The sequence below is a fragment of the Lithobates pipiens genome, unplaced genomic scaffold (genome assembly GCF_037356315.1).
Source record: "Lithobates pipiens isolate NorthernLeopardFrog02 unplaced genomic scaffold, aLitPip1_a1.2 Scaffold_18, whole genome shotgun sequence".
Classification (NCBI taxonomy): Eukaryota; Metazoa; Chordata; class Amphibia; order Anura; family Ranidae; genus Lithobates; species Lithobates pipiens.
The window spans coordinates 224,727,328-224,754,790 of NW_027507758.1; the positions used below are offsets into that span (position 1 = coordinate 224,727,328).

Sequence of the window (27,463 nt, forward strand, 5' to 3'; positions counted from 1 at the left end):
AGAAGGGGTAGGAGAATATAAGATTTTTCAGCTCAGAGATGCTGGTTGTTAAGGGCCAACACCCACTGTCATCCAAACAAGTAGTGACTCTTCCCTGCTGTCAGCGGGGAATTTCCATGACAACCCCCCCCTCCCCAAAAAATGGCGTGAGGTCCCTTATCAGAGCAAGCCAGGAAAAGCAGAGGGATGAGCATGCAGATCCCCCCTGAACTATACTAGGCCACATGCCCTCAAAATGGCTTGTTTCCATGTTGATGAAGACAGGGGACCCATCCCCAAAACCCTGGCGTGGTGATTGTGGGGTCTGTGGATGAAGGACTTCTCTGATTCTGGAGGCCCCCTTTAACAGTAACCCCACCTCCATGTGAAAAAGTAAGGGGTGAATGAGTACATAGTGAATGAGTACATAGTGACCCTACGCATTCACAAAAAAAAAAAGTCAGTAGTAAATAAAAACACAAATACAATTTTTAAATTGTTGTACATCCATCGTCAATCGCATCATCCGGCGATGCAGATTTATGTCAGTCATGATGAACCATGGTTGCCCACTCACACAAAAAAAAATTGCCACCTGCCAACACATGACCAACCCTGCCTCCTGCTTTATGCTGAATAACTTCTTCGGTTCTCCCCACCACTTAAGTAAGCAAAGGGGCAGGGTGACCAGAGATATTATTGACCACATATGGATGTCACAAGTTAAATGACTTGTCCAAAAACTCTGTTTTTACCACTGACTTCTTTTTCTGTGAATGAGTAGGGGTATTTCAGACCCCTTACTTATAGACATGGTATCTGCCCCCCCTCATCCCCCTTATTGAACCTTCGGGGGTTCCAATAAGATTACTGCAATGGTTGTGTGTAAGAGGTCCATGTCCTCATCAACATGGAGACAAGGTGCTTTGTTGACTGTCCCAGTTTTGGGGTAAACAAGTAATTAGTGGGAGTCTACTATTAAATAAAGCCTGGTTGCCGAACGATTGATACATTGACATTTTTTCATGCTTGGCCTCACAATAATCTTGCTGGGCACTTTCGCCCCCTTCCTTCCCAGCCCAATTTTCAGCTTTCATCGCTCTAGCGCTTTCAGTGACAATTGCGCGCTCATGCTACACTGTACCAAAATACAATTTTTATCATTTTGTTCTCACAAATAGAGCTTTATTTTGGTGGTATTTATTCACGACTCAGTTTTTAATTTTTTGCGATATAAGCGCAAAAAAAGCGAAAATTTGGGAAAAAAAAAACAATATTTTCTTTTTTCTATTTTAAAAGAAATCCAATAAAATCAAATTTTGTCATAAATTTAAGCCAAAATGTATTCTGCTACATGTTTTTGGTAAAAAAAATTCCGTTAAGTGTATAATAATTGGTTTGTGTGACCACGGACATATGTACGCAAATGATCATGTACATATGTGTGCAGGTGATCACGTACATATGTGTGCAGATAATCATTGGGACATGTGATTTTAGTGGGACATATGTGGGGGACATGTTTTTATTATTAGGGACATGTGTTTTTATTATTTGGGGACATGTATGTTTTGGGGACATATGTGGGGACTGTGTGGTGTGTTGTGTGTTTACACTAGACTGGTGATCAGTGAGTAAAAAGCTGTAAAAAACAGCTCATACTCACTGATCATCAGCCGGCTGCAGCGAACTGCTCTCCTCTCCTCAGAGATTACTTCTGTGTGAGGAGAGGAGGAGCCGATTGCCTAGCAACCGGCTGTTTGGTTACATCACATGATGGCCGTGATTGGACATGGCCGTCATGTGATTAGGAGGGCCAATCACAGAGCCCTCCTGCCAATCTGAGATGCGCCGTGTCCGGGTGACACGAGCACATCGGGATCGCGCCGCTGCGCGGGCGATCCCGCTGCTTCTGAAGGACGTTCCTGAACGTCCTATCAGAAGTAGACGGCTCCCACCCGGCCGTATATGTGCATTGGCCGGGTGGGAAGTGGTTAACAAACAATTGAAGCAGATTTCATTTTGTAAGTGTTCTCTTGACTTGGGGTGCTATAGGCAGAGAAAACAGCTTTAGATTAAAGTGGTTGTTAAGCCACCATCTCATCTTTATATCATCCCTTCTGTCAGATAAAAAGCTGTAACCTAGTGCATGTGCTTTAAAAAAAAAAAGATTTCTAGCTTTTTATAACAGCATCTCTGAGGGATAAGATGACTCCAGGCTCTGCTCTCCCTGTGTGATATCTCCAGTGGACGGGGGCCGAGATTCTCCTGCTGACGTCAGCCAGAGAGGAGGGGAGGAGAAGAGCTGAGAGCCTGGGATCATGTGTTCGCTGTAAGACCATGTTAAAATATCTTTATTTTTTTTTGAAAAAGCATAGGCACTAGAACACAGTTAGTTTTGAAGCAGCAGGGAGAGGAGCAGATCAGCGATAGTGGTAGATGACAGGCAGGAAGGGGAGGAGGAGGACAGAGGGACAGATGGAAGCATATGATGGAGGCACATACGGTGGGAATGGTTTCAGGGCTCAGCAGCCCCAGTATATAGGAGTCAGCGTGCAGACGGGAGGTTAGAAACTGGCAGGATCAGCCAGGTATTTCAGGTGATAGAGGGGGGCAAAATACACAGCACAAGCACTGTGCTGTACAACATGCTTTAGAGGAATAGCATCTTTATTTTTATTTTTTGGGGTTAACAAATGCTTTAACCACTTAACCACTGATCACTTAAACCTTCTTCCTAACCAGACCAATTTTCAGCTTCCGGTGCTCTCACACTTTGAATGACAATTACTCATTCATGCAATCACTGCTGGGTTTTTTGAGTTTTTGCGCTATTACTCAAAAAAGACTGAAAATTCAAATTTGTGTCTTTTAAAATGTATTGCAGTGTATTGGCAGAATATTGCAGAGTATTACAGTGTTGCAGAGTATTACAGTGTTGCAGAGTATTACAGTGTTGCAGAGTATTACAGTGTTGCAGAGTATTACAGTGTTGCAGAGTATTGACAGAGTATTGCACAGTGTTGCAGCGTATTGGCAGAGTACTGAAGATTATTGGCACTGAGCAGCGCTGTGGGCACTACACATCCAGCCGATAGCACTGCTGCCATCTCTCCCCCTCTCACTATACCAATCAGTACAGAGAGGGGAGGGAGAAACCGTTGTTTGTTTACAAGTGATCGCTTTGCCACGGATGTTCCCGGGTGCGCGCGGGAGAAAGATTCTAGGAGGCTATCCCACGGACGTCCACCCAGAATAAGCCGACCGCACTGTAGCCGTCTTTTGGCTATGGCCTGGTCGGCAAGTGGAGTGAAAGCAAACAAGCTGTTTTCCAAGATGAAGTGCTCTGCAGCAGGAGAGGTGAACGCATGGAACAGCTAGCAGAGGGAAACATTTCTGAGACCTGTGTAAAGGTTAACAAAAACATTTTTGTCATATTTGTTCCATGAATATATTTCTAATTAGAGGAAAGAGAAATAATGATTTTTCTAAGACAGTGGTCTCCAAACCATGGCGCGGGGTGTGGAAAAAAACTTGCCAGGTGCAAATTTTCAGAATGTGCTGTACCTCAATGACAGGTTCCCAGTCGCTATTTCTTTTCACGTAAGGCCGTTCCAGTTCTGGACCATCACATAGAAGGCAATGTTTTGGCATCATTGGACAAGGCAGCCAGCCGCTGCTGTCAACATTACTGCTGATGCATGGTCCAGCAAGCATGGTCACCGACGATATCTTTAGTTCACAGTATACTGGGTAACTCTGCTTGCAACTAGGAAGGATGGAGCACAGGGCTCAGTGCTTGAGTTTGTTTTGCCGCCACATCTCCATACAGCTGGTGGTGATGATGTGAGATCTGTCAGCTGTACCCCTTCCTCCTCCTCCATGCCCTCCTCTGCTGGATTGTCCTATGAACCATCAGTACCCCCTAAATGTTCAAGAGGCCATTCAATGAGTCAGGCTTAAAGATGCCATGCAGTGTTTCAGCTGGTCTATCTAGGGGACAGGGGCCACACCAGAGCAGAGATTCTTTCAACTCTGCAGGGGCAGGCCCAGAGGTGGTTCACACCATGGCAGCTTGAGCCAGGAATGGTGGTGTGCGATTAATGGCACTAACCTTCTGTCCTCCCTTTGACAGGGAAAGTTGACACTTGTGCCATGCTTGGCACATGTCCTCAATTTGGTGGTGCAGCATTTCTTAAACAGGTACCTAGGTTTGCAAGATCTTCTAAGGCAGGCAGAAGAGTCTGTAGTCATTTCAGGCAGTCATACACAGCCATTGTTCGGTTGGCTAAAATTCAGCGGGAATTTCACCTGCCTGTAAACAGCCTGATTTGTGACATGCCCACCAGGTGGAACTCAACTTTGGCATTGCTGCAGTGGCTGCGCATGCAGCAGAAGGTAATGAGTACCTGTGTGAGTATGGCACAAGTACAGGGTTAGGGCAGCTTGGCTTTTTTTCTTTACGCCAGTGGCTGCTGATAAAGGATGCATGCACTGTACTGTCACCATTTGAGGAGGCCACAAGGATGGTGAGCCATGACACTGCATCTAAAAGTGACACAATCTCTCTTTAGTTCCTGCTGGAGCATATTCTGTGTGGCATTATGGACAGGGCACTCCAAGCAGAGCAGCGGAAGGAAGAGGAGGACTTACGTTCTTCTCAAGGAAGGAGGAGGAGGAGGATTTGCTGAAGATGTGCAAGAACTCATGGTATTGTTTGGGCACAGAAGAGCATATCTCTGGATCTGGTTCCAGGCGTAACAGAGGACCAGAGGTTCTGGGACATGAAGGCATGCAGTTACATAGTAAGGTTGAATAAAGACACCAGACATAAGCAACCCTTATTACTGCTAGTCGAGAGTGCTAACCACTGTGCCGCCCACATTCTTCAAAGCCTGTGAAAGGACCTGAGAATTTGTGGCATCAAGGAGAAGGATCATTATAGGTTGGTAACCCACCTTGACCACCGTTACAAGGGCAAAGTCTTGGAACTCATTCAGCCCTCCAAGAGGGAACACAGGATGAAATATTTTGAGGAACCCTTAAAGAGGAGTTCATGTAGCAGACTCTGGTAGGTTACAGTCTCATGGACAACTAGTTTTGAGGTTTCTGTTTGTCAAAGGAGGAGCGGTAGAGAAAGGGGTTAGCTCAATGATGCATTTCAAAATGTTTTGAATAATGTGGAAGATTATCTAGGGGCGAAAACAGACACAGAAAGCTTTCTAGTAGTTAGTCCACTGGATTTCTGGGTCATTAAAATAGACCACTGGCCAGAACGTGCCCAGTTTGCAATTGAGCTGCTAGGCTGCCCTGCATCCAGCGTGCTTTCTGAACGGCATTCAGTGCTGCCGGAGGTTTTGTGACAGATAAAAGAGCGTGTCTGTCCACATACTCCATTGACCGGCTGACATTTGTCAAAATAAACCAGTCCTGGATTAGCAGCAACTATCAAGCCCCTGATTAAGTGTTATTGGGATCTTGAATCTCTGCCTTACTGTGTCTAGGGTGCCTAACTGTTTGGCTATTGATTTTATCTTGAAGTAATTCTTTGCTATAGATTTCATGGGCATAATTACCACCCAAGGACCAATTTTTCCATACCTGTTTGTCAAATGCATCAAATTTAATTTTTTTTACAGCAAGGCCAATTCTTCCTTTCATCAAGAGTACCTCTAGAAGGCTATGGGTTGAAGGCACCACGAACACCCAAGGACCAATTTTTCCACACCTGTTCCTCAGGGGCATCACATAAATTTTTTTTACAAGGCCGGTTCTTGCTTTCATCAAGAGTACCTCTATAGGGTTACGGTGTGACGGTACCACCAACGCCCCATTTTAATGCAACAGTTTGACCGGCATCAAATTTAATTTTCTCTTTCTTTCATTGACAGACACAGCTCCAGTAATCTTAACCATAGGTTATTATGCCACCTTCAGGAGAGGACTAGGCAGAACATGTAATACATGTGAAACACAACGAAACTTTACAGTCCTGCCCAGGGGGCGGTCCCTCTGGTAATAACCCCTCAGCCTGCTTCCTGCAGCTCAGTTTTTTTCTGCCTAGTGAAGAAGGACCTAGCCTCCCTGCCGGGACCATCGGTCCTGGAATTTTTTTCTGTTTTTTTGCATTTTGAGCAAGATTTTAAGATCCTGTGATCTGCTATCAACAGCTGGCTGGGTGACAGGCTGGATAATATAGATCCTTGTAGTCTCCCCAGCCTAGCCATCGAGCTTGTGCAGAACTTAGCTATGCGCTGGGTTGGCCACGACATGCCCCTCAGGCTCCAGGGGTGGCGAGTGAGCGCAATGCTCCGGGGCACACATATGACCAGACTACAGATGTCTTTGTCACAATGTGCCATGGCCAGTAGCCACCCCATACTGCTTGGGTGTGGGTTTGTGATGGGATGCCCCCAGCTCGTCCGGAGGCTAAGTACAGCTCTTCCTGCCTCGGTGGGACAGAGCAGCTGGGCATTCCCTGGGAGGTAGATTAGGGGGTCCCTCTCCTCCCTGTACCTATTTTACCCCCCCCCCGTGGGGGATGCTGAATGACTGAGCTGTGAGCTGTGTATGTACCTGAGTCCTCCGGGTGGCTCTGATCTTTGATTGGGGGCTGCGCTGTCTGTCTGTTACAAAGCACTAGTTGGAGCACTTATAACAGCTGTGCGTGATACCCTGAAAATTCAGGATACAGCAGGATCCTCTGCTGAAGTAGTGATCCCTTTTGGGTCTTGTAAGCCAGCCCGTACACCTAAGGTGTTTCCGTATCTGACGTATTTTGATAAAGTTCATATACAAGTAATGGGGAAGCCCGCAACAGACCTTTTTTTTCCCAAAAAGAATGGCTGTGCGTTACCCCTTTGAGGAGAGCCTTCTTAAGAAATGGTTGGCTCCCCTGGTCGTGGACCCCCCAGTATCCAGGTTAAATAAAGTAACCACGATCCCGGTAGAAGAGACTCCTGCATTTAAGGACCCTACTGACAGGAAGGCAGATGCAGTGGGGTCAGCGATATGACCAGTACTGGCCACAGCATTAGTTTCACAGCCACTTAGTGGGCAAAACGATTGCACTGTGAATTGGAGAAGTAGCAGGCCTCTCCTGTCTGCGTGGAACTAGCAGACCAGTTAGTGCATGGCCTTAAGTACGTTTGTGACGTGTCCCTGGATACGCTTCCCTTGCTCTCCAGAGCATCAGTTTCAGCAGTGGTGCTGAGGCGCCTTATTTGGCTGAAATGCTGGATCTACCCATCCTTGGTGAGCGGCTATTTGGAACCTCGCTGGATGACATTATTAAGAATGTGACAGGTGGGAAGAGCCCCTTGCTCCCACAGTCCAGGAAGAGTAAGGAGCCACGCAGGCAAGGGCCCTCATTTTCCGCTGAAAAGAGGCTTCAGCAAAACGCTCCCAGTCCGCCAGGGCGACTACTGTGGGACAGAAGCGTCCCTGGACTCACAAGCCTACGAGAAAAAGTGCTACCGCATGAAGGTTTGCCCCCGCCTGTCACTCGGGTGGGGGGTCGCCTTTGGGAGTTTGCAGCTCGGTGGGCCTCTCGGCTGTCCGACCAATGGGTCTGCAAACTGATTTCAACGGGCTACAAGATAGAGTTCCTCTCTTGGCCACCAAACAGATTTTTCCCCTCCAGCATACCCATATACCTGGCTCGCCGGGAGGCCCCGTTTGGGGCAGTAAGGGACCTGCTAAGCCGCGGGGTGATAGTGCCTGTTCCAGAAATGGAAAGGTATCGGGGGTTCTATTCCAATCTGTTTGTAGTCCCCAAAACGTAACGGGTATGTCCAATCTTGGAAGAATGGAATCAGTTCACTCCGTAGTCGTTGCACTCTATCAGGGGGACTCCCTGGCGTCTTCGGACATCCAGGACACGTACTTGCACATACCCATATGCCTCAGGCATTAGAGGTTTCTGCAATTTGCAGTAGGAGAAGACCACTACCAGTTTTTGTCTCTCCACTTTGGCTTGGCTTCAGCAACTCGGGTCTTTACCAAGGTATTGGCTCCAATTTTGGTGAGTGTTTAACCTCAAAAAGTCGGTTCTTGTGCCGACTCAATGCCTGGAGTACCTAGGCTTACTGCTGGACTCTGTGGAAGTGAGAGTGTTTCTCCCTTCAGACAAACTGCAGACTCTGAGCCGCGGTGAAGCTGTTGATGAACCGCAGGTGGTCGTCTCTGCGCTTCTGCATGCGAGTCCTGGGCCTCATGGTGGCCTCCTTTGAGGCGGTACCGTACGCCCAATTTCACACCAGAGCCTTGCATAAGGATATATTGGCAAAATGGGACAAATCTCCGTTATTCCTTTATCGACAGATTCAGGTGAGCCAGTTAGTCAGGCACTCTCTTCTCTGGTGGCTGAGATCTCTGGCTCTTTGGTCCGAGAAGTTGTTCCTACGTCTTCATTGAACAGTGATCAAAACGGACACCAGTCTGACCGGCTGGGGTGGAGTACTGGTAGTACAGTCGACCCAGGGCCTCTGATCAAGGGAGGAATTCAAGTTGCCAATCAATGTGCTCGAACGTCAAGCAATTTGGCTATGCCTCTCCACATGGTCGATGAGACTGCGAGGGCACCCGATCAGGATCCAGTCAGACAATGCCAAGGCAGTGGCATATGTCAACCATCCATCAAGGAGAAACAAAGAGCTCGGCTGCAGCATGGGAGGTCGCTCACATCCTCCGGTGGGTAGAGAGTCATGTACTGGCCCTGTCGGCCGTATACATCCCAGGAGTAGAAAACTGGCAGGTGGACTACCTAAGTCACCAGATGCTGGAACCAGGAGAGTGGTAATTGCATCCGGAGGTGTTCAGGCTTCTTTGTCTGCAGTGGGGGACACCAGATGTGGATCTCCTGGCCTCTCAGCTCAATTGAAAGGTGCGGAGGTTCGTGTCCAGGGCAAGAGATTCTAGGGCGGACGCGTCAGACGCGTTGGCTCCTTGGGAGCAGTACCGGCTGATTTACTCCTTCCAACCACTCAAACTGTTACCACGTCTGCTCTGCAGAGTGGAGGCCAAGGGGATTCCAGTGATACTGATTGCCCCAGATTGGCCCCAGTGTCCTTGGTACGCCGACATAGTACGCCTGGTGGCGGACACTCCTTGGCGGTTACCGATGCGAGAAGATCTCCTGTCACAAGGTCCGATTCTCCATCCTGCTTTACCGTCGCTGGTTTTAACGGAATGGCTGTTGAAAGCCAGGTGCTAAGGAACCGATGTCTGTCTGTCTGATTTCCACTATGTTGAGGGCACAAATCTTCTTCTCTGAAGATATGCCATCGTACTTGGAAGGCTTATATCTCCATGTGTGAGGAGATGGGGTGGCGTCCCTGCACCTATTCCGTTTCCAGGGTCCTGCTGTTTCTACAGCGAAGAGTGGACCAGAAACTGGCCTTAAGCACCAGACAGCCTTGGCTGTCTTTTTCCAATTACCCCCGGCGTCTCACTCTCTAGTGAGCACCTTTGTACAAGGTGTCCGGCTTATAGTCCCCCCGGTGCGTCCACCCTTACCTCCTTGGGATCTGAACCTGGTGTTGTCGGCGCTTGAGAAATCGCCGTTTGAGAACATCAGGGAAATTCCTTTAACACTTTCTCAGAAAGTGGTCTTCCTAGTGGCCATTACATCGCCCAGGAAGGTTTTGGAACTGGCGGCCTTGTCTTGCAAGTCGCCCTATCTTTTTATCCACAAGGATAAGGTGGTGTTGCGTCCGCAACCTTCTTTTCTACCAAAGGTGGTTCTGGCTTTTCCCCTCAATAAAGACATTGTGTTACCATCTCTGTGTCCTAAACTGACACATCCTAAAGAGGTGGCCCTCCATTCCCTCGACATGGTCCGGGCTCTAAAGCTGGATACACACCTATGCAGTTTTAGTGCTTTTTGCATTTTGCAGATTTGCACTACAGAATGTGTTCCATAGGAAACCATGTTAAATTGACTGTAGTGCAATCCAGCCTAAGGGTATATCTGTCTGCCATAGCTCCCTTCCGGAAGTCAGACTCTCTGTTTGTTTCCATAGCTGGTCCGAAAAAAGGATAGGCGGTCTCGTTGTCCAACATTTCCAGGTGGATCAGACAGATCGTGGTCCAGGCTTCCGCCATGAAGGGACAGGTGCCCCCCTTTCCTGTCACAGCCCACTCCACCAGGGCAATTTGGACCTGTTGGGCTTTCCGACATCAAGCGTCAGTCACTCAAGTGTGTAAGGCGGCGACTTGGTCGTCCGTTCACACTTTTACAAAGTTCTACAAAGTGGATGTAAGCGCATCTTCTGATGCTTGCTTTGGCTGCAAAGTTTTGCAGGCGGCCATGTGAAGTTGCAATTTTACACTCTTTCATCTGTTAAGAGAAAGTTACCTTTTTGAATGTTAATGCACTCTGATGCATATGTTGACCACAAGTTCTGATGCGGTTGGTTCAGATGGTGACTCCCCTGTTAGGGAGCACCCCTGGTTGTGGGTGAAGTTATGTTGCTGTTTCCACCACTCGTTATGACACTGCTTGGGGACGTCCCTATGGTCAAGATTACTGGAGCTGTGTCCGTCAATGAATGAAAGAGAAAATAGGATTTTTGTACTCACCGTAAAATCCTTTTCTCTGAAGTTCATTGACGGACACAGCACCCTCCTCTCCTATTGGTTTACGTTATACTGCTTGTTGACGTACTGAGCTGCAGGAAGCAGGCTGAGGGGTTATTACCAGAGGGAAGGTAAAGTTCTGTTTAACATGTATTACATATTCTACCTAGTTTTCTCCTGAAGGTGGCGTAATAACCTACGGTCAAGATTACTGGAGCTGTGTCTGTCAATGAACTTCAGAGAAAAGGATTTTACAGTGAGTACAAAAATCCTATTTTTTTTTTTTCAGCAAGGCCAATTCTTACTTTCATCAAGAGTACCTCTAGAAGGTTATGGGGTGAAGACATCACCAACACTCAAAGAGCAATTTTTCTGCAGCTGTTTGACAAATTAAATTTTTTCACAGCAAGGCCACTTATTGGTTTCATCAAGAGTACCATTAGAAGGTTACAGGATGAAGGCACCACCAACATCCGAAGACCAATTTTTCCTGCAACTGTTTGACAGGGGCATCAAATAATTTTTTTTTACAGTAAGGCCTCTTTCACATGGCCAATCCGTTAAGGTCCGCCTGTCAGTTTTTCAGGCGGACCTGAACGAATGCTCCATAGAGGTCTGATCCGCCCCGTGTGAAAGAGCCCTAAGGCCAATTCTTGCTTTCATCAAGAGTACCTCTATAGGGTTATCATGTAAAGGCAACACCAACATCCAAAGCCCACTTTTTCCACACCTGTTACTTTCATCCAAAGTCTGTGGAAGAGACACCAGACTTTATCTAAAAATAAATTATTAATCTTGGCCTGAGTGTATTATAATTTGGCTTCTTCACATAACGCTTGCCCACTGTGGTGCAAACATCTGTTATTACCATCCAAATTCTCCCAAAGAGACACTAAAATGTATCCAAAAAAAATCTCTAATCTTGTTCCGAGTGCACTAAATTGTGGCCTCATCATACAGATTGGCTCCCCAAGCCATTATTTACAAAACGAAGAAAGCTTGCATTGAAAATCAGTTTAAATGTCCTTTTTTTTTTTTTTTTTTATAAATGTCAGTTTTGCTGCAGCAGGTTCTTTACACGGTACATATGGCAAGGCAGACTAGGGGGACCCCCCCGGCACTATATTTAACCAGTAGAGATCCGCGCTATAGCCAAATGACGGCTACAGCGCTGACCTCCTTTGCCAGGACAACGTCTATTGATGTCGTCCCGTGCACGAGCGGCCTGCGCGCCCTGTGATCGGCGAGTCTGAGACTCGCCTGATCACGGATCCGAGCACGTGATCAGCTGTCAGCCAATGACAGCTGATCATGTGATACAACGGAGCCGGTAATCGGCTATTATTCCTCCTCGCGCTGACAGCGCGAGGAGAAAAAATGAGCCGATCACCACCCCTGCCAGTGCCCACCTGCCCCCTGCCAGTGCCACCTCATTAATAAATAAGTGCCCCCGTCAGTGCCACCCAGCAGTGCCCATAGTGCCACCCAGCAGTGCCCACAGTGCCACCCATCAGTGCCCACAATCTGCCTCAACAACGGTGCTGCACCCCAGTGCCACATATCCGTGCCCATCAGTGTAATCTACCAGTGCCCAGCAGTGCCACCTATCAGAGCCACCTATCAGTGCCATCTATCAGTGCCCATCAGTCCCATCTATCAGTGGTACCTATCAGTGCCCCTTAGTGCCACCCATCCATGCCACCCATCCGTGCCATCTTATCTGTGCCCATCTTTGCCGCCTTATCTGTGCCCATCAGTACTGCCTTATCTGTGCCCATTAGTGCCGCCTTAACTATGCCTATCAGTGCCCACCAGTGCAGCCTATCAGTGCCCACCAGTGCAGCCTATCAGTGCCCACCAATGCAGCCTATCAGTGCCGCCTCATCAGCGAACTTCAATGAAGGAGAAAAATTACCTGTTTGCAAAATTTTATAACAAACTATTAAACATGATTTTTTTATTTTGCATCTTTTTTTGTTTGTTTAGCAAAAAATAAAACTCCCAGCTGTAATTAAATACCACCAAAAGAAAGCTCTATTTGTGGGAAAAAAATGATAAAAATTTCATTTGGGTACAGTGTTGTATGCCCGCGCAATTGTCATTCAAAGTGCATCAGCGCTGAAAGCTGAAAATTGGTCTGGGCAGGAGAGGGGTTTAAGTGCCCAGTAAGCAAGTGGTTAAAGGAATTTTTCATTTTTCAATGTTTCACTTTAACCCCTTGCCGCCGAGCGTACACAGATGTGCGTACTCGGCTTCTGGGGGTTATACCGGGATGATGCCCGCACCTGCAGGCATCATCCCAGTACCGTTTTTCAGAGCGGGCGATTGGCTTTCCAACCATAACAACCGATGTGGCTAAAAGCCACTTGGCTGTTATGCCGAGGAGCGGGAGGGGACGTCCCCCCCCTCCCGTCGCTCTTACCGGGGCTCCCATTCAATCGGGAACACCGATGGTGAATCTGATGCCTCAGGCGGCTGGGGAGGAACTGGAATGAAGCCGTAAGCGGCTTTATTCCAGTCACCCGATAGTAAACACGGAAGCAACATCATGACATCACTTCCCATTTACTCAGCTGCCAATGGCGCCGGATTTAAAAATATATACAGTATTCAGAGTCGCCGAAAACGGCAATCTGAATACTTTGAAGTGTAAAGGAGGGATTGGGGATCTTTTAGACCCCCGATCCCTCCATAAAGAGTACCTGTCAGCACCTATTACTGTCCCAAGGGATGTTTACATTCCTTCTGACAGCAATGAAAGTGATCAAATTTTTTTTTTTTTTTAAAACAATTAATTAATTTTAAAATAAATAAGAAAAAAAATAAATTAAAGCGCCCGCCGTCCCCGCGAGCTCTCGAAACAAAGAAAACGCATACGGAAGTCACGCCTGCATATGTAAACGGTGTTCAAATCACACATGTGAAGTATCGCCGCGATCGTCAGAGCGAGAGCAATAATTCTAGCACTAGACCTCCTCTGTAACTCTAACCTGGTAACCGGAATTTTTTTTAAAGCACCGACTATTGAGATTTTTAGGTACCGTAGTTTTGTTAATTTTACTGTTTCGTTTTTTTTTAATTCATGAAAGTGTCCCTTTTCCCAAAAAGTTGCGTTTAAAACACTGCTGCGCAAATACCATGTGACATAAAATATTGCAACAATCGCGTTTTATTCTCTAGAGTCTCTGCTAAAAAAATATATATAATGTTTGGGGGTTCCAAGTAATTTTCTAGCAAAAAATATGGATTTTAACTTGTAAACACCAAATGTCAAAAATAGGCTTAATCATGAAAGTGTTAAGCATCATTAAAATCACTGCTCCTTTAAAAACAATCTTTTTTAAAAGGTTTTTTGCATTGGTACACGTCCCCAGGGCAGTACCCGGCTCCCCATACCTTTTTATGACCAATAACTTGCATATAAACCTTCAAAATGGAGTCTTGATTTTTCAAGTTTGGGTCCCATAGACTTCAATAGGGTTTGTTGTTCGAACGTTGTGGCACGACCCAAATGTGGGGGGTGTTTGGCCCATCTCCATTCACATGGAGCTAAACATGGGGAGCTACAACACATTGGGAGCTTATAATGTTACCAGTTATTTATGTCCCTATTGATCAACTAATAGTTCTGGGGTTCCTGCAGTGTCTCCTGTAAAGGAAGTTCCCTCTGAATTGGGAACTCATTAGTTCTCATGGACAGTTTTGTTTCTGAGGAGCCTCAGTCAGCTGAATCAGCTCCCAGGCTGAGACTATATAGGGGGTCATTTACTATAGCGCTGGAAAATGATCCTGTAGTCCCAGAAAATAGAGCCCAAATAAGGCCAAGTAAGACTTCAACTCTCAGAAACTGAGCGCTAATGCAAATGGAAAGCAGCGCTATTGCGGGCAAAACTGCCTGTCAGATCACATAGTGGAAGTCAAGGTGGCTCGAACCTGCAAAATACAAAGTTCTCACTGAAGGCTTATATGCAAGTTCTTTGCCATAAAAAGTGTACAATTGGAAAACATTTTTTTAAAGTGCCCGTTTTTTCGGGAGTAGTGATTTTAATAATGCTTAAAGTGAAACAATAAAAATGAAAAATTCCTTTAAATATTGTGCCTGGTGGGTGTCTTTAGTATGCATGTAAAGTAGCCCATCTTTCCCGTGTTTATTACTGTACCGCAGCAAAATGACATTTCTAAAGGAAAAAATGTCATTCAAAATTGCTTGCGGCTGTAATGTATTGCCAGTTCCCAGCAATATAGAATTAAAATCAAAGAAAAAAAGACGTAGGTTCCCCCCACCAGTCCATACCAGGCTCTCCGTGTCTGGTATGGATATTAAAGGCAACTCTACGCCAAAATGTTTTAAAAAAAATTGCAGTACCATGTGACAAAAGACAATAGCTGTTTTTTGACAATATCTTTATTGTAAAATAGCTCTTCTTTCTCCCCCCCCCCCCCGCTTTTTCCTCTGGTCTTCTCCATTTCCTTCCAGCTTCTTCCTCCGTCCTTCTCCATCTTCCTCCACTTCTTCCTTTGGTTTCCTCCATCTTCCTCCTGCTTCTTCCCCCGCTTCTTCCTCTGGCTTCTTCTTCTCCCGCTTCTTCCTCCCATCTTCCTCCACTTCTTCATCTTCCTCCAGTCTTTTTCCTCCACCACTCCTGCTGAACATCCAAAAAACAATGCTGCGATGGGGCGGATGACGTGATGCCGAGACCCTACCCCACAAGGGACAGGGTTTCCTGATGATGTCATCCAGCGGTTTTGCCCCATAGTTATATATGCAATGGGTGCTATGGAAGCAGACAGATCGGCTGGCCACATAGTCAGAGGTGGTTTGTTTTAATAGCAGATCGGTGGCGGGAGCGTCGGAGGAGAAAGGAAGATGCGGGGGGGGATGGAGAAGACCCGAGGAAGAAGCTGAGAAAGAAGAGCTATTTTAAAGGATTTGTCAAAAACCGGCTATTGTCTTTTGTCAATTTTACGTTTTGTTTTTTTTGGTGAATGTGTACAATGTACCCTATACCCATTCACGTGGGGGGGCCGGGATCTGGGGGTCCCCTTGTTAAAGGGGGCTTCCAGATTCGATAAACCCACCCACAGACCCCCGGGCAAGGGTTGTGGGGATGAGGCCCTTGTCCCCATCAACATGGGGACAAGGTGTTTTGGGGGGCCCAAAGCCCCCTCTCCGTGTTGAGGGCATGTGGCCTGGTATGGTTCAGGAGGGGCTGCACTCTCATTCCCACCTTTTCCTATGGCCTGCAAGGTTGCATGCTTGGATAAGGGTCTGGTATGGATTTTGGGGGGACCTCCATGCCTTTTTTTTACATTTTGGGGCAGGGTTCCCTCAGACCTGAAGGGCCTGGTATGCATTTTGGGGGACTTCCATGCAATTTTTTATATTTTGATGCGGGGGTTCCCCTTAATATTCATACCAGACCCAAAGGGCCTGGTAATGGGGGGTGACCCCACGCTATTTTTGTAAAATTTTAGCATTGGGGGTCCCCTCTGAATCCATACTGAACCCAGGGGGGAGACACAATGCATTTTTTTTTTCTATTTTTTTTTTTTGGCTGGCTTTTTTTGTACTTTCAGTGGAGAAGCCGCTGACAGCTGAAGATTCATTGGTTAAGGACTCGGCAGCTGGCTTCCCGGCCCCCCGGTTGGCAACCAGCTATATACAGTGTAAAAAAAAAAACCTGCAAAACACATCAAAAATCACATCACAAATGCAACAGTTGCATTTCTGGTGCAGTTCCATTGAAATATTTTACCCGCAAATTGCGTGAAAAAAAAGTCCCCGACCATTTCCAAAAACGCACTGGCCACAAAACGCATAGATGTACACTAGTACCATAGGAAACCATGTTAAATGGACTGTAGAGTGTGTCTGAAAACTGCAAAACGCACAAAAAAATGCATAGGGTCAGGGCCAGTTCACACTGGAGTGAGAGGAGAGGCACTTTACAGATGCTATTTTTAGCACCTGTAAAGTGCCTCCAGTGTGAAAGCAGCCTAAGATGTAAAAGATCTTGCACTTCCCTAAAACCACCACCCCCAAAACTAATTAAAAACAAGAAAGAAAAGAGAAAAAAAAAAAAAAAAACAACAAACAAGCTCAATAATTGACTTATGATTTGTCAGCAGAAACAAAATTAAGTACATTCAGTTACTAGCTTCAAAAAAAATGTCTACAGGATATATGGTGCTACATTTAGCAAAACAGTTAGCAATTGAGTTTTGAGGGCCCTGCTCATAGGGGCTTACAATCTAAAATTTGTCTAAACCTTAGAGTGGACACAGCTTTACTTTCAGTGTATAACGGGCAGCACATCACATTTTATCTGCAAGATTATAGAAACATACTTAACAGTCATTCTTACAAAGCATTCCCACATAATATTAAAAAAGCCACATGTTCAAAATATAACACCCGCCACCAACCCACAAATTAACATACATACATAAATTGGTGAGTATGTTCATTTCTGTGTACATGATTAAGCAATGAGATCAAAGAGTAGAAGGTCATGCTCCCAAACCACGTTTGTATGGACAGACAAGAACAATACACACAACATTGACAGCATGGCCACATAAACCCACTTTTGATTGAAAAAATGCACAAAAATTTCAGAAAACAAACAGCCCCTAGTTGGGCGTTTGTCAATAGGCACAATCTCATTCCTTCGCCCCCACAAATCACAGCAAAAAATCTGGCCTTCTTAGGCCAAATGACCCCCCTACTGCAGCCCTTTATATAAGGTAGGTTGTATTGTTAGCACACTGACACACTCCCAATAGAAGTACAACGCCCACCATTATCTTTCAATCTGTCTCTTCGTGTATGTCTAAAGTGATTGCACCTGATGGGTAGGAACACATAATACTATTTGCAACCATGTTAGCCCTTGGCTATGTGCATCAAAGATTGAAGGCCATTTGCATGCACATAAACAAAGCAACAGTTTTCTAAACATATGTACCTGTGCAGTGTAAACTCTACAATTTTAAATGTCCAAGTCCCTGGGCATGATCAGTCCCTGGCTGCAATGAGCTACCAAAACGAACTTTCTCACATTAGAGACTATTTTGACAGGAGACAAATAAACTGCCAGCATGTTTTTGGATTGTAGTGAGAAACCCACACAGGGAGAGTGTATCGGCTTTGACACAAGCATTAGGATGTTGGGGAATTGAACCAGCAACCCCAGGGCTGCAAGACAGAATTGCTACCCACTTAGCCAGCAGGCAGCCTCACACATGTTCTCTGAATCTCTGTAGTGTGAGCCAGCCCTAAGCCCATAGACATGCTCAGTGTCACAAGCAAATTACAATATATTTTACTGGCATCCCAGTCTTAGACCGTAGGGTTCAAAATTCATTTGGCCCACCGTTTGCAGCTTCAACTCTTCTGGGAAGGCTGTCCACAAGGTTTAGGAGTGTCTCTATGGGAATGTTTGACCATTCTTTCAAGTGCATTTGTGGGGTCAGGCACTGATGTTGGACGAGAAGGTCTCTAATTCATCCCAAGGTGTTCTGTTGTGTTGAGGTCAGGACTCTGTCCAGGCCAGTCAAGTTCCTCCACCCCAAACTTACTCATCCATGTTTTTATGGACCTTGCTTTGTGCACTGGCCAAAATCATTTAGTGGAGGGGGGATTATGATGTGGAGTCGTTTTTCATGGGTTGGGCTTGCCCTCTTGGCCCACATCCCACCCCTCCCCCACGATCACTTGAGCCCTGGGCTGTAAAAGGGGTAGGATCGGCTGCTCAGGCACTCAGCGGCTAGTTGAGAGGCTGAGCTAGGTGCCGATCAAGGGTTCTGAGTGGATTCTGACCACATGGTCGCAATCTTTCCCCAGCCTGGAACAACTCTGTGATATCAGCCTACAGTGGGCTTCAGCCTGCTGTCTGCTGAAAATGGGTCACAGGAGTGCAGAATGAACTTCACTCCTGTGATCCACATGAGAAGTACAGCCAAATGAGCTCTGGTTGTACTTCCCCTTTAACCCTTTGACTGCTAGGTCCATACTCCGTACAGACGTACATAAGTGCCTGCAGTTGGCCAGGTCATTATGGAGTACGGACCTCATTTCTCCCTCTCCTATAAGCTTATGGTCACTTCAATGACCATAAGCTTATATCAGAATTGTTCAGCATACTCTGCTGAACAATTCTATAACTCTGATCAGCGGATTACAACCCACTGATCAGAGTTATTAACTCTTAATGGGACCACACACACACACACACCACCGCCTCCCTGTCCTCTGCCTCTCCACCTCCGCCACACCCCTCCATCTAAAACTTCCCCCCACTCTCGTCTCCTATCCCCTTCACCCGCCTTCTTCACACCCAGCATTGATTACCCCCCCTCCCCCTGCAAACCCACTCCCTGCAGCCACCATTATTAGCTGGCATCCCTCCTATTCCACTGTCGCCGGCTACAGGTGTTACATGGGGCTTGAAGGGGTCCAGATGTGTCCCCCCGCCAGTCAGATCGCCCCCCCAACTGCCCCCGCACCCCCAATCCATGGCCACTACAAGCAGCATCTCTCCTTCCCCTCCATCCACCTGCAGCTTCTCCCTGCACACATGGGGACGGAGGGGGAGCGGTATGGGTGGGGGTGAAGTTGGGGCTTGGGGGGGGGGCTTTAGTAAACGTGTTTACTAAGTTCCCCTCTGTAGAAGAGAGGGCACATACAGCGATCACTACTGATCACTGCTATGTGCCCACTGACAGCTGATATATTGTAACCGCGAGTGTTACAATGTATCAGACTGTCATTTTCTGAATGAATGGAATCTCTATTCAGATTCTCATTCATTCAAGTAAAGTGCTGCAGAGAAAAGGGACCATCTTCAGTCCCTTTCTCTGGCTCAAAAAAATAGATATGGGGGTCTGTTTAGACCTCTGATATCTCACAAATGACCCCCCCCCAAAAAAAAAAAAAAAAAATTAAATGACTGTAAAAAAATTGTAAAAAGTAAATTAAAAAAAAAACACAAACAGTAAGACCCCCCAGGTCTGCCCCCCCTCCATGGATACCTCAGCTTCTCCTCCTGGCCAACTTGATTTGTCCTGATTGGCCAGGAGGAGAAGCCGAAAGATGGATTTGGGGTGCAATGCTATGTGCCCGAGCCCAGCCTTTTTCAAAACAATTAGAGCCTCAGGCTCTAATCATGTGGCTTGAAAAAAAAATGGACCAGTTGCTCCTGGTAAGACCTCTTTCACATGGAGTGGACTCAATCACCTGCTTAGTGGGGGACCTGACAGGTCCATGTCTGCTCCATTGATGCAGATCAGACATGGACACAGATCACGATTCTCTATGGAACGATTGGATGGAAACAGACCACCTGCCACAGCTAGAGTTATATGCCCCGACTTGGTTGGTGGGTATAGCACCTGCCAAGCATGTGCCATTCAAGTGAATAAGGCCACTGTGCAAGTGGCCTGTAATCTTGTGCAGTACAGCAGATATGGGGTTAAAGCAGTCAGCGTTGTGTTTCTTTCTCACCACCTGCTTTAACACCTTGGACCCACAGCAAAAGCATGCAATTACAGAGCACTTGAGTGGCCCCATTTACTTAAAATTGTCAGGCAGTAGAATCCAGGGGGCTTAATTCTTGCTGCAGCATATGTACACCTTTGGCTGCTGTGATGCAATTTACAGAAATAATGGCATTTTTTGCCTTTGCAAACTTATTTTATTTACTATCGTACACAATTGTTCTTAATAAAGAAGGCAATACAAAATACATACTTAAAATTTAAATTATGTTAATCTTTAGTAGAGCTTGGGTGTCCTCCAAATTCATTTCTAACCATTACTCCAAACTCACACTCCTTTGTACACCAATGAGCTGCAGGCCGGGCATTATGCGATCTGTGGAGCATGGAATGACCCTGGCCCGCAGTTCATTGGAGTACAAAAGAGTGTGAGTTTGGGTTAGGCCTTCTCTTAGGCTCACCTCAACCCCCCTTCAGTCTATCATAAATACTGCTGGCAGACTCATCTACCTTACCAACCACTCAGTGTCTACCACCCCCCTCTGCCACTCCCTCCACTGACTTCTGATTTCCTAGGGAATTAAATGAAAAATACTAATAACAGCATACCAAGCCATTTACAACTCTGCCCTGAGCTACATCACCAGTCTCGTCTCAAAATATTATCCAAACCTCTCTGTTCCTCCCATGACCTGCTCTCTAGCTCTCTTGTTTCCTCCTCCCATGCTAATCTCCTGGACTATTTTTTAGAGTCTCTCTTCCTCTGGAACTCTATATCTTAATCTGTCCACCTTCACCTAACAACTGGATTTGTAATCCCTTCATCAGCTTATCCCTCACAGTTATTACCTTTTGTACCACTTGTCTGCAGCTATTAGATCGTAAGCTCTTACAAGCAGGACCATTCTTTTTTTTATATTTTGTAACTGTACTGTCTCCCTTTTACCACTTCCTGACCGCACTATAGCCGATTGATGGCTACAGCATGGTGGCGTTCTGGGAGGGCATCATATGGAGTCCTCCTGTGATCGTGTCCGCTGCACGCTCTGTGATCCCTGTGATATGTCTGATTGCTGTGACACAGCTGATCACAGATCAGGGTAAAGGGCCAGTCACACATGATCAGCTGTGTCCAATCACAGCTGCTCACGATGTAAACACAAGCTGGTTATCGGCATTCCTCGCGCTGTCAAGGTGAGGAGAAGAGAGACGGTAACTGGCTTGTGTGAAAGGGACATCTGCACTGATAATCAGGGCACAGTGTCCTGATTATCAGTTCAGCCCCAACAGTGGCCACCAGTGCTGCCAATCAGTGCCTATCAGTACACATCAATGAAGGAGAAAAGTTAGCTGTTTGCATAATTTTATAACAAACAATGAAAAGCTTTTTTATCTTTACCAAATTTTCATTCTTTTTTCGTTTATTTAGAAAACAAATTAACAAAAAAAAACTAGTGGTGATTAAAATACACCAAAAGAAAGCTCTATTTGTGTAAAAAAATTATAAGAGTGTCATATGGTACGGTATAGCATGAGTGCGCAATTGTCATTCAAAGTGTGACAGCACTGAAAGCTGAAAATTGGCATGGACTGGAAGGGGGTAAAAGTTCCCAGTAGGCAAATTGTTAAATAGTAAAGCGTTGTACAAACCATTGGTGCTATAGAAATCCTGTATTATAATAATAATTATATAAATTAATTCATTGAATGCCGAAGCTCATCTTCAATCTTTTGCACTCAGAGTAACATTAGTTGCTATTAATGCATTGCTTTTACACTATCAGTTTGAATGCATCTTTTATTTGTGTTTACCTTTTTGTAATTAGTTTTGTTATATTTTAAGCAGATTCTTCATTGGATTCACAAGAAGAAAAATCAGAGAAGCAGTTTTGTCTTCCAAATGAAGAAGAAACATTTGTTTCAAAAAGAAGTAGGATCTTGAAAACATGTCATGAAGTGAAGGCTCTAGAGGATGAAATCAGAAAGAATATGACTCATATGGTGAATTCTGAGGCTTTAGAGCAATATATAAAAGAAGTTCAGGTAATTTAAGTTCAAATATAGATAATTCATGTATACAATATCCTTTATCAGCCAGGTTATTCCAGAGATTGCTAAAGCAGTTGTATAGCTACAAATTTAGCAACTTACACAGCCACTACTGGATTTTGGGGTAGGAGACTGTTGAGACAAATTAAACATTGACAGTTAGTATGCATGTAATGTTAACATAAACCCAGTGCAACGTTATTTAATTAGTTGAAGAGGATGCTGTTGACGATGACCCTTTAAATTCTTCAGTCTAGAAGAGCTGACATCAGTTGGAGTTACCGGGATGCTTACTAATCACAGGTATCTCTTTTTAATCTGGGCAATATGGAGCATTTGTTTAGCTGCCTTAGCCCTTGTACACACGGTCGGAGATTCCGACAACCAAATCCGTCGGATTCTGTCCGTCGGATTTTGTCCGACGGATCTTGTCCGAAACTATTGCATACACGCAGTCGGACGAAGTTGTCGGAAAATCCAATCGTTCAGAACGTGATGACGTTATTTCTTTACAATGGGACTATGTTCAGGCTAGTAGCCAATAGCTTTGATGTAGGAATTTGATCTGAGCATGCGTGGCACTTTTTCCGATCGGAATTCTCTACACATGATCGGAGTATGTCCGATCGGAGCATTTTGTCGGAAAATATTTCCGGCAAGTTGGAAAATTTGGTCCGACGGATATTCTGACGGAAACAGTCCGATGCAGACCACACACAGTCGGAATATCCGACAAAACGCTCCGATCGGACACATTCCGTCGGAATCTCCGATCGTGTGTACAAGGGCTTAGTGTACATGTATTACTCTCATATCTTTTGTCATAGCTCAACCACTCTGAAATAAACCCTATATTATTTATTTTTATCATTGCAGGCATTTATTTAGTGCCACAATGTGTTGCATATCTTGTATTCACATCGATCCCTGGCCTCAAGGAGCTTACAATCTAAGGTCTAAAGCTCCAAAAGATGGTCACTGAGCTCTTAAAACTTAATGTGTCTGCCAGATATTTTTGGAAAGGTTTGCAATCTTTTAAATAGAGCGTCTTCAATAGCTTCTGGCCTGATGACATTTAGACCTGTGGCAGGATTTTAAATGTGAACAACTTTGTGTCTTTTGATATATTTAGTGGATTGAGGACCTAGCCACCTGATGTGCAGATCTAGTTCTTCAGTAGTTGTGACATCTAGTTCACTGATTGTGGATCTCCAGCCTCTGTAGTTTTTAGGTTTTTGATCAAACTTAGTGGATCCTGTCTTGGTGGGCTCTTTGTGAAGGATGTATTTATCAAACTGTGATATGTCTGAGGTTTCAGACTTTGGATGCACAGCTGCATGCGGAACAAATTAAGTGTGCTGAGAATGAACGACTTTGAGAGGTATGATGGTGTAAAGGGGCTCATACCTGACACTGGCTCAGAGCTGATTGCTGTGTTGGTTTGGTCACAGTGTACTTGGTAGGAGGTATTTGACTAGACCCATGGTAAGATGTGCTGTCTATTATATGCATAGTGGAATCTACAGTTTGCTGTGGTGCAAAAGCCTGGTGTACTGAGGGATGAGTAGGCAGATTGTTTTGAGAGGTGGTAGGAATGATGTTCTGACCTTGGTTGAGGGAACCAGCTTCTGTTCCTGGGAGCTGCAGGTTTGGGAGAGAGTGTGAGGAATATGATGCATACATTCTGTTTCCGGATCTGCTTTCTTGCATGCAGCTTCTGCTTCTACCTCTGATTCCATCACTGCTTTCTTGAGTGCAATTTCTGCAGCTTCTGCTTCTATCTCTGATGTCTTTCAGGCAAAGTTTGCCTGCATTTTTGAAACTTCAGCATTGGCATGTGATTTTAATAAGTTGTTGGCTGAGAGTGGAAGATCTTGATTGTAGAGACTTGACGGATCAACCTGAAAGCGCAACAGCAGGAGGAGGGGAAGAACTTCCTGGTGTCTCAAAAACGTTTTATCCAGACTAGATTTCTGTGAGGTCGCACCAGGCACAGGAAAAGCACAGGGAGGAAGATTTGATTGCAGTACTGGCAATAATGCAAACGCAACATTTCATATTCCAGATATGATGTTCCATGCTGTGCCATGTACATTGTTGTGCTTTTTAAGGAATTTTCCTGCACAATATTTCCTAAGTAATTTTTAACGAAGATATTTTTAAGATACCGAATCAGTCTATATGACACAGTCTATATATGTGAAACTTATTCACGGAGACGAGTGATCATACAAAATAGCTACATTTATTGGTTGACAGAAAACAAATATTTACATGAAATATTAAAATACAGATTACATTACTTGATCATTTTGACAATTTCTGGGAACACCCTCAAACTGGGCGTAGTAGTACCTTTTACCACCACACAATTATCACCATTATCATTTCTCGGTAGAATCAATAACCTTTTGATAATTGACAATTAAACAGAATGTCTGTATTTCACACATCCAACCGTTACTATACTGCAGGTAAGTAAGTGGTTAACAATGTGAAATAAATTAGACATTTGTTTGTCAATAAAATTGGCATCTATGCAAAAAGAAATGTATGAAAATTTTAATTTAGAGAAAAATCTAAAAGGCGGTTATTGATTCGGGAGAAGTATTTCAATAATAGAATATTCAAAAACATCAATATTTAAGAGAACATAAAATAGATGATAAACATATATTTACCCATTTCCAATATGGCTATTAGTGTGGAGTATTAGTTACCAGGAATTTTAAGATGGCTGCCGTGGCTTCAACATTCCAAGGAGCAGAGATCTTCATGAATGTAAAATGTGTATTCATGCATGTCTTCCAGTGTCCCTTCTCAGGGGGGGTCCCTAAGCTTCCCCCTGACTCTCTCCCCCCAGCTCTCCTCCGACCTTCCTCCATCTTTCTAGTTTCTTAAATATCCTCTTCAACAAAAGGATCATAAAATTATACTAAGTTCTGCCCAGAGGGTATGTGTTCCCCCCTCATTGGCCGGCAGACTTAATGGTTAGCTTTCCCGGGAGTCTTGTGATTTTAAGGTAATAGCACCTTCCACCACCAGGTGTCTCACCTATGTTTGGTGTTTTATTTCTTTAAGTGAATATTTTTCTAATTCTGTAATATGTGTTCGTTATTTATATGTTCTAACGAATATATTCGAGTGTTCAAGAATTATGGCATAATGTAGAATACTCTTTAACATAAATTTCAATAATCACTTGCATAAATTGTTGATATATATGTATATCAATGTATATCTGTTAATCTTTAGTCCGTTTAGAAAGGACACAGGTTAGATATATCACAAACAATATCACATACAATTATTATCTATATGGATCCATGTATAATTTGGGTATCCAATCAATATTTGTTTATCTAAACATGGGTTAAATTCTTATACAATTCTAATCATGATTATATGTTTTTTATAATACTAATTTGTTGCTAAAACACTTCTACTTATGATCACACTTTCATATATAATCTCTCCATGACAAAGTTCCCCAGATCATTAGATACCAAACCACAATATCTCCTTTTTGTGACCTATATATATAATTTGAATGGCTTAGAAAAATATTGATGATACTGGTCTATGAATCTTACAGCAGGTTTTGAGATGAACTCTATAATAAGATATCATATCCCGGCTTCTAATATACGTATATTATGATGTAAAAAAAATACACAATTTTCAATGTTTCCTCGTCGTGTCTTCAATTGAACAGTGAACATTCATGCATACAGTCCCATTGTTTACTTTTCTAATAGAGGTGTCTTATTGCCCTGTGGGGGAGATCTCCATTTCATATCTTAGCCATTGTCTCATGAGAAGCTAGGACAACACTGACTACTTGGCTTATTGATCTTTCACTTTCTGAGACAATGGGATATTTGTTCTGGTCATTCAGGTTTAATGGCTGTTGGTCACAGGTACTCCAAAGTATAACCCAAACCTTGTCCTATCTATTTGCGTGGTTGTGTACTACCCAAACAGTCTTTTACTTACGTACCATGGGGTTCTCTAGTTAAGGGTTATTTCCATGTGATAAATACTTATGCAAGTTTGGCCTTCTCACTCTAACCAACAAAATAAGTAAACAGCTTTTTGTTTGGTGACAGAAGATACCATTGTTTCAGCGAGTTTCTGTCCCAATGCATGCTTGTAAAAGTTTTCAATAGTTAATGTAGTGATCATGTATTTTGTGTTCTTCAAGAGGGTAATAGTTCAATGATAGCAAAATTGTAGATCATCTGTTCCTAAGGCCTAAACAATCTCACCTCTTTGACAGAAATATGAATGTATTATTATTATTTTTTTCTTAATGAATTCACAACAAAGCCCCCCTTGTGAAGTGTTCAAATGCCGGAAGTCGTTTGAAAGACTTCACCAATGCAACAGTTTGAAGAAATATGGCTTCGCTCGGGCCTTGTAAGTTAAGTTGTGACGATGGATCCGGATTATGGATATATACAATTAAGAGGTATAGACACTTGCAGATGAGTGTAACTCTTTGAAAAACAAAATGGGTTTGTGATCGATGTGTGCATCTCAGGACCGTCATCCGTTGATTGGCAGGAAATGGATCCTTTCCGGGCACCTTTAGTCCTGGCCGTCCTGGTGGGTTCCGTCCCTGTAGACTGGCCATCAGTGGTGTCCCTGGATCCCCCATACGGTTCCTTCTCTGGATGTTCACACATGTTGGACTCTCGGTTCTGTTGACCGGCTCATGGACATCTTAGTCCTGTAAATGAAAATGGATTCCATGAGAAAAGATATATACGTTTTTTTTTTTTAACATGATCTGTGTTCGAGATCTCAGTGTCAAGCTGGTATCCTGGGCTTTCTCAGAGCCCTCCTCTTTCCCATTATGTTATCAGTCCTTTAACTAAACACTCTGGAAATCAAGACAATGTATGACACATTGGCTATGGGAGACCAAGCTCCAGGGCTCATTATCATGAGGCCATTTATTAATATCTGTGGATACCAGACAATTCTGACTGACTTATGTTCTTCAGAACCATTTTTTTTTTTAGCTTAATTGTAGCGGTTCTGGAATAATAACAGTTAACAACATTTCAGTTTGACATGTGACACTTACTGTCAGTAACAAAATATTTGACATCATAGTCAACCTTCTACTTGGGAGGAATAAAACAGATAAAATCTTCCCCCTTTGGGGTGTCAATACAACTCATTTGAGGCAATCAAACTACCTTACACGGGTGACTCCTCATCTTTACCAAAATATCAAACCATTTAGGCCTCCTGATATTTATGTCTTTAGGATTCGGTCTTCCTCTGGAATTACCGTCTTCGGGACTTCTTGAAATCGGGCTGTTTGGAGCGACCTGTTTATGTCAGAGGA

The 27,463-nt window shown here is 44.5% G+C and overlaps 1 protein-coding gene across 4 annotated transcripts in view; it reads left to right on the top strand.

Annotated features, from left to right (window-relative positions):
* Positions 1–27,463, top strand: part of CUNH6orf118 (chromosome unknown C6orf118 homolog) — a 203,507-nt gene that overhangs the window by 133,954 nt on the left and 42,090 nt on the right. For 3 of the 4 annotated variants that reach the window (XM_077486634.1, XM_077486637.1, XM_077486636.1), the window contains one exon: positions 21,899–22,098. In XM_077486634.1, the coding sequence (XP_077342760.1) occupies positions 21,899–22,098 (200 nt within the window). The remainder of the gene's footprint in view (positions 1–21,898; positions 22,099–27,463) is intronic. The other variant, XM_077486635.1, reaches the window with a different exon arrangement.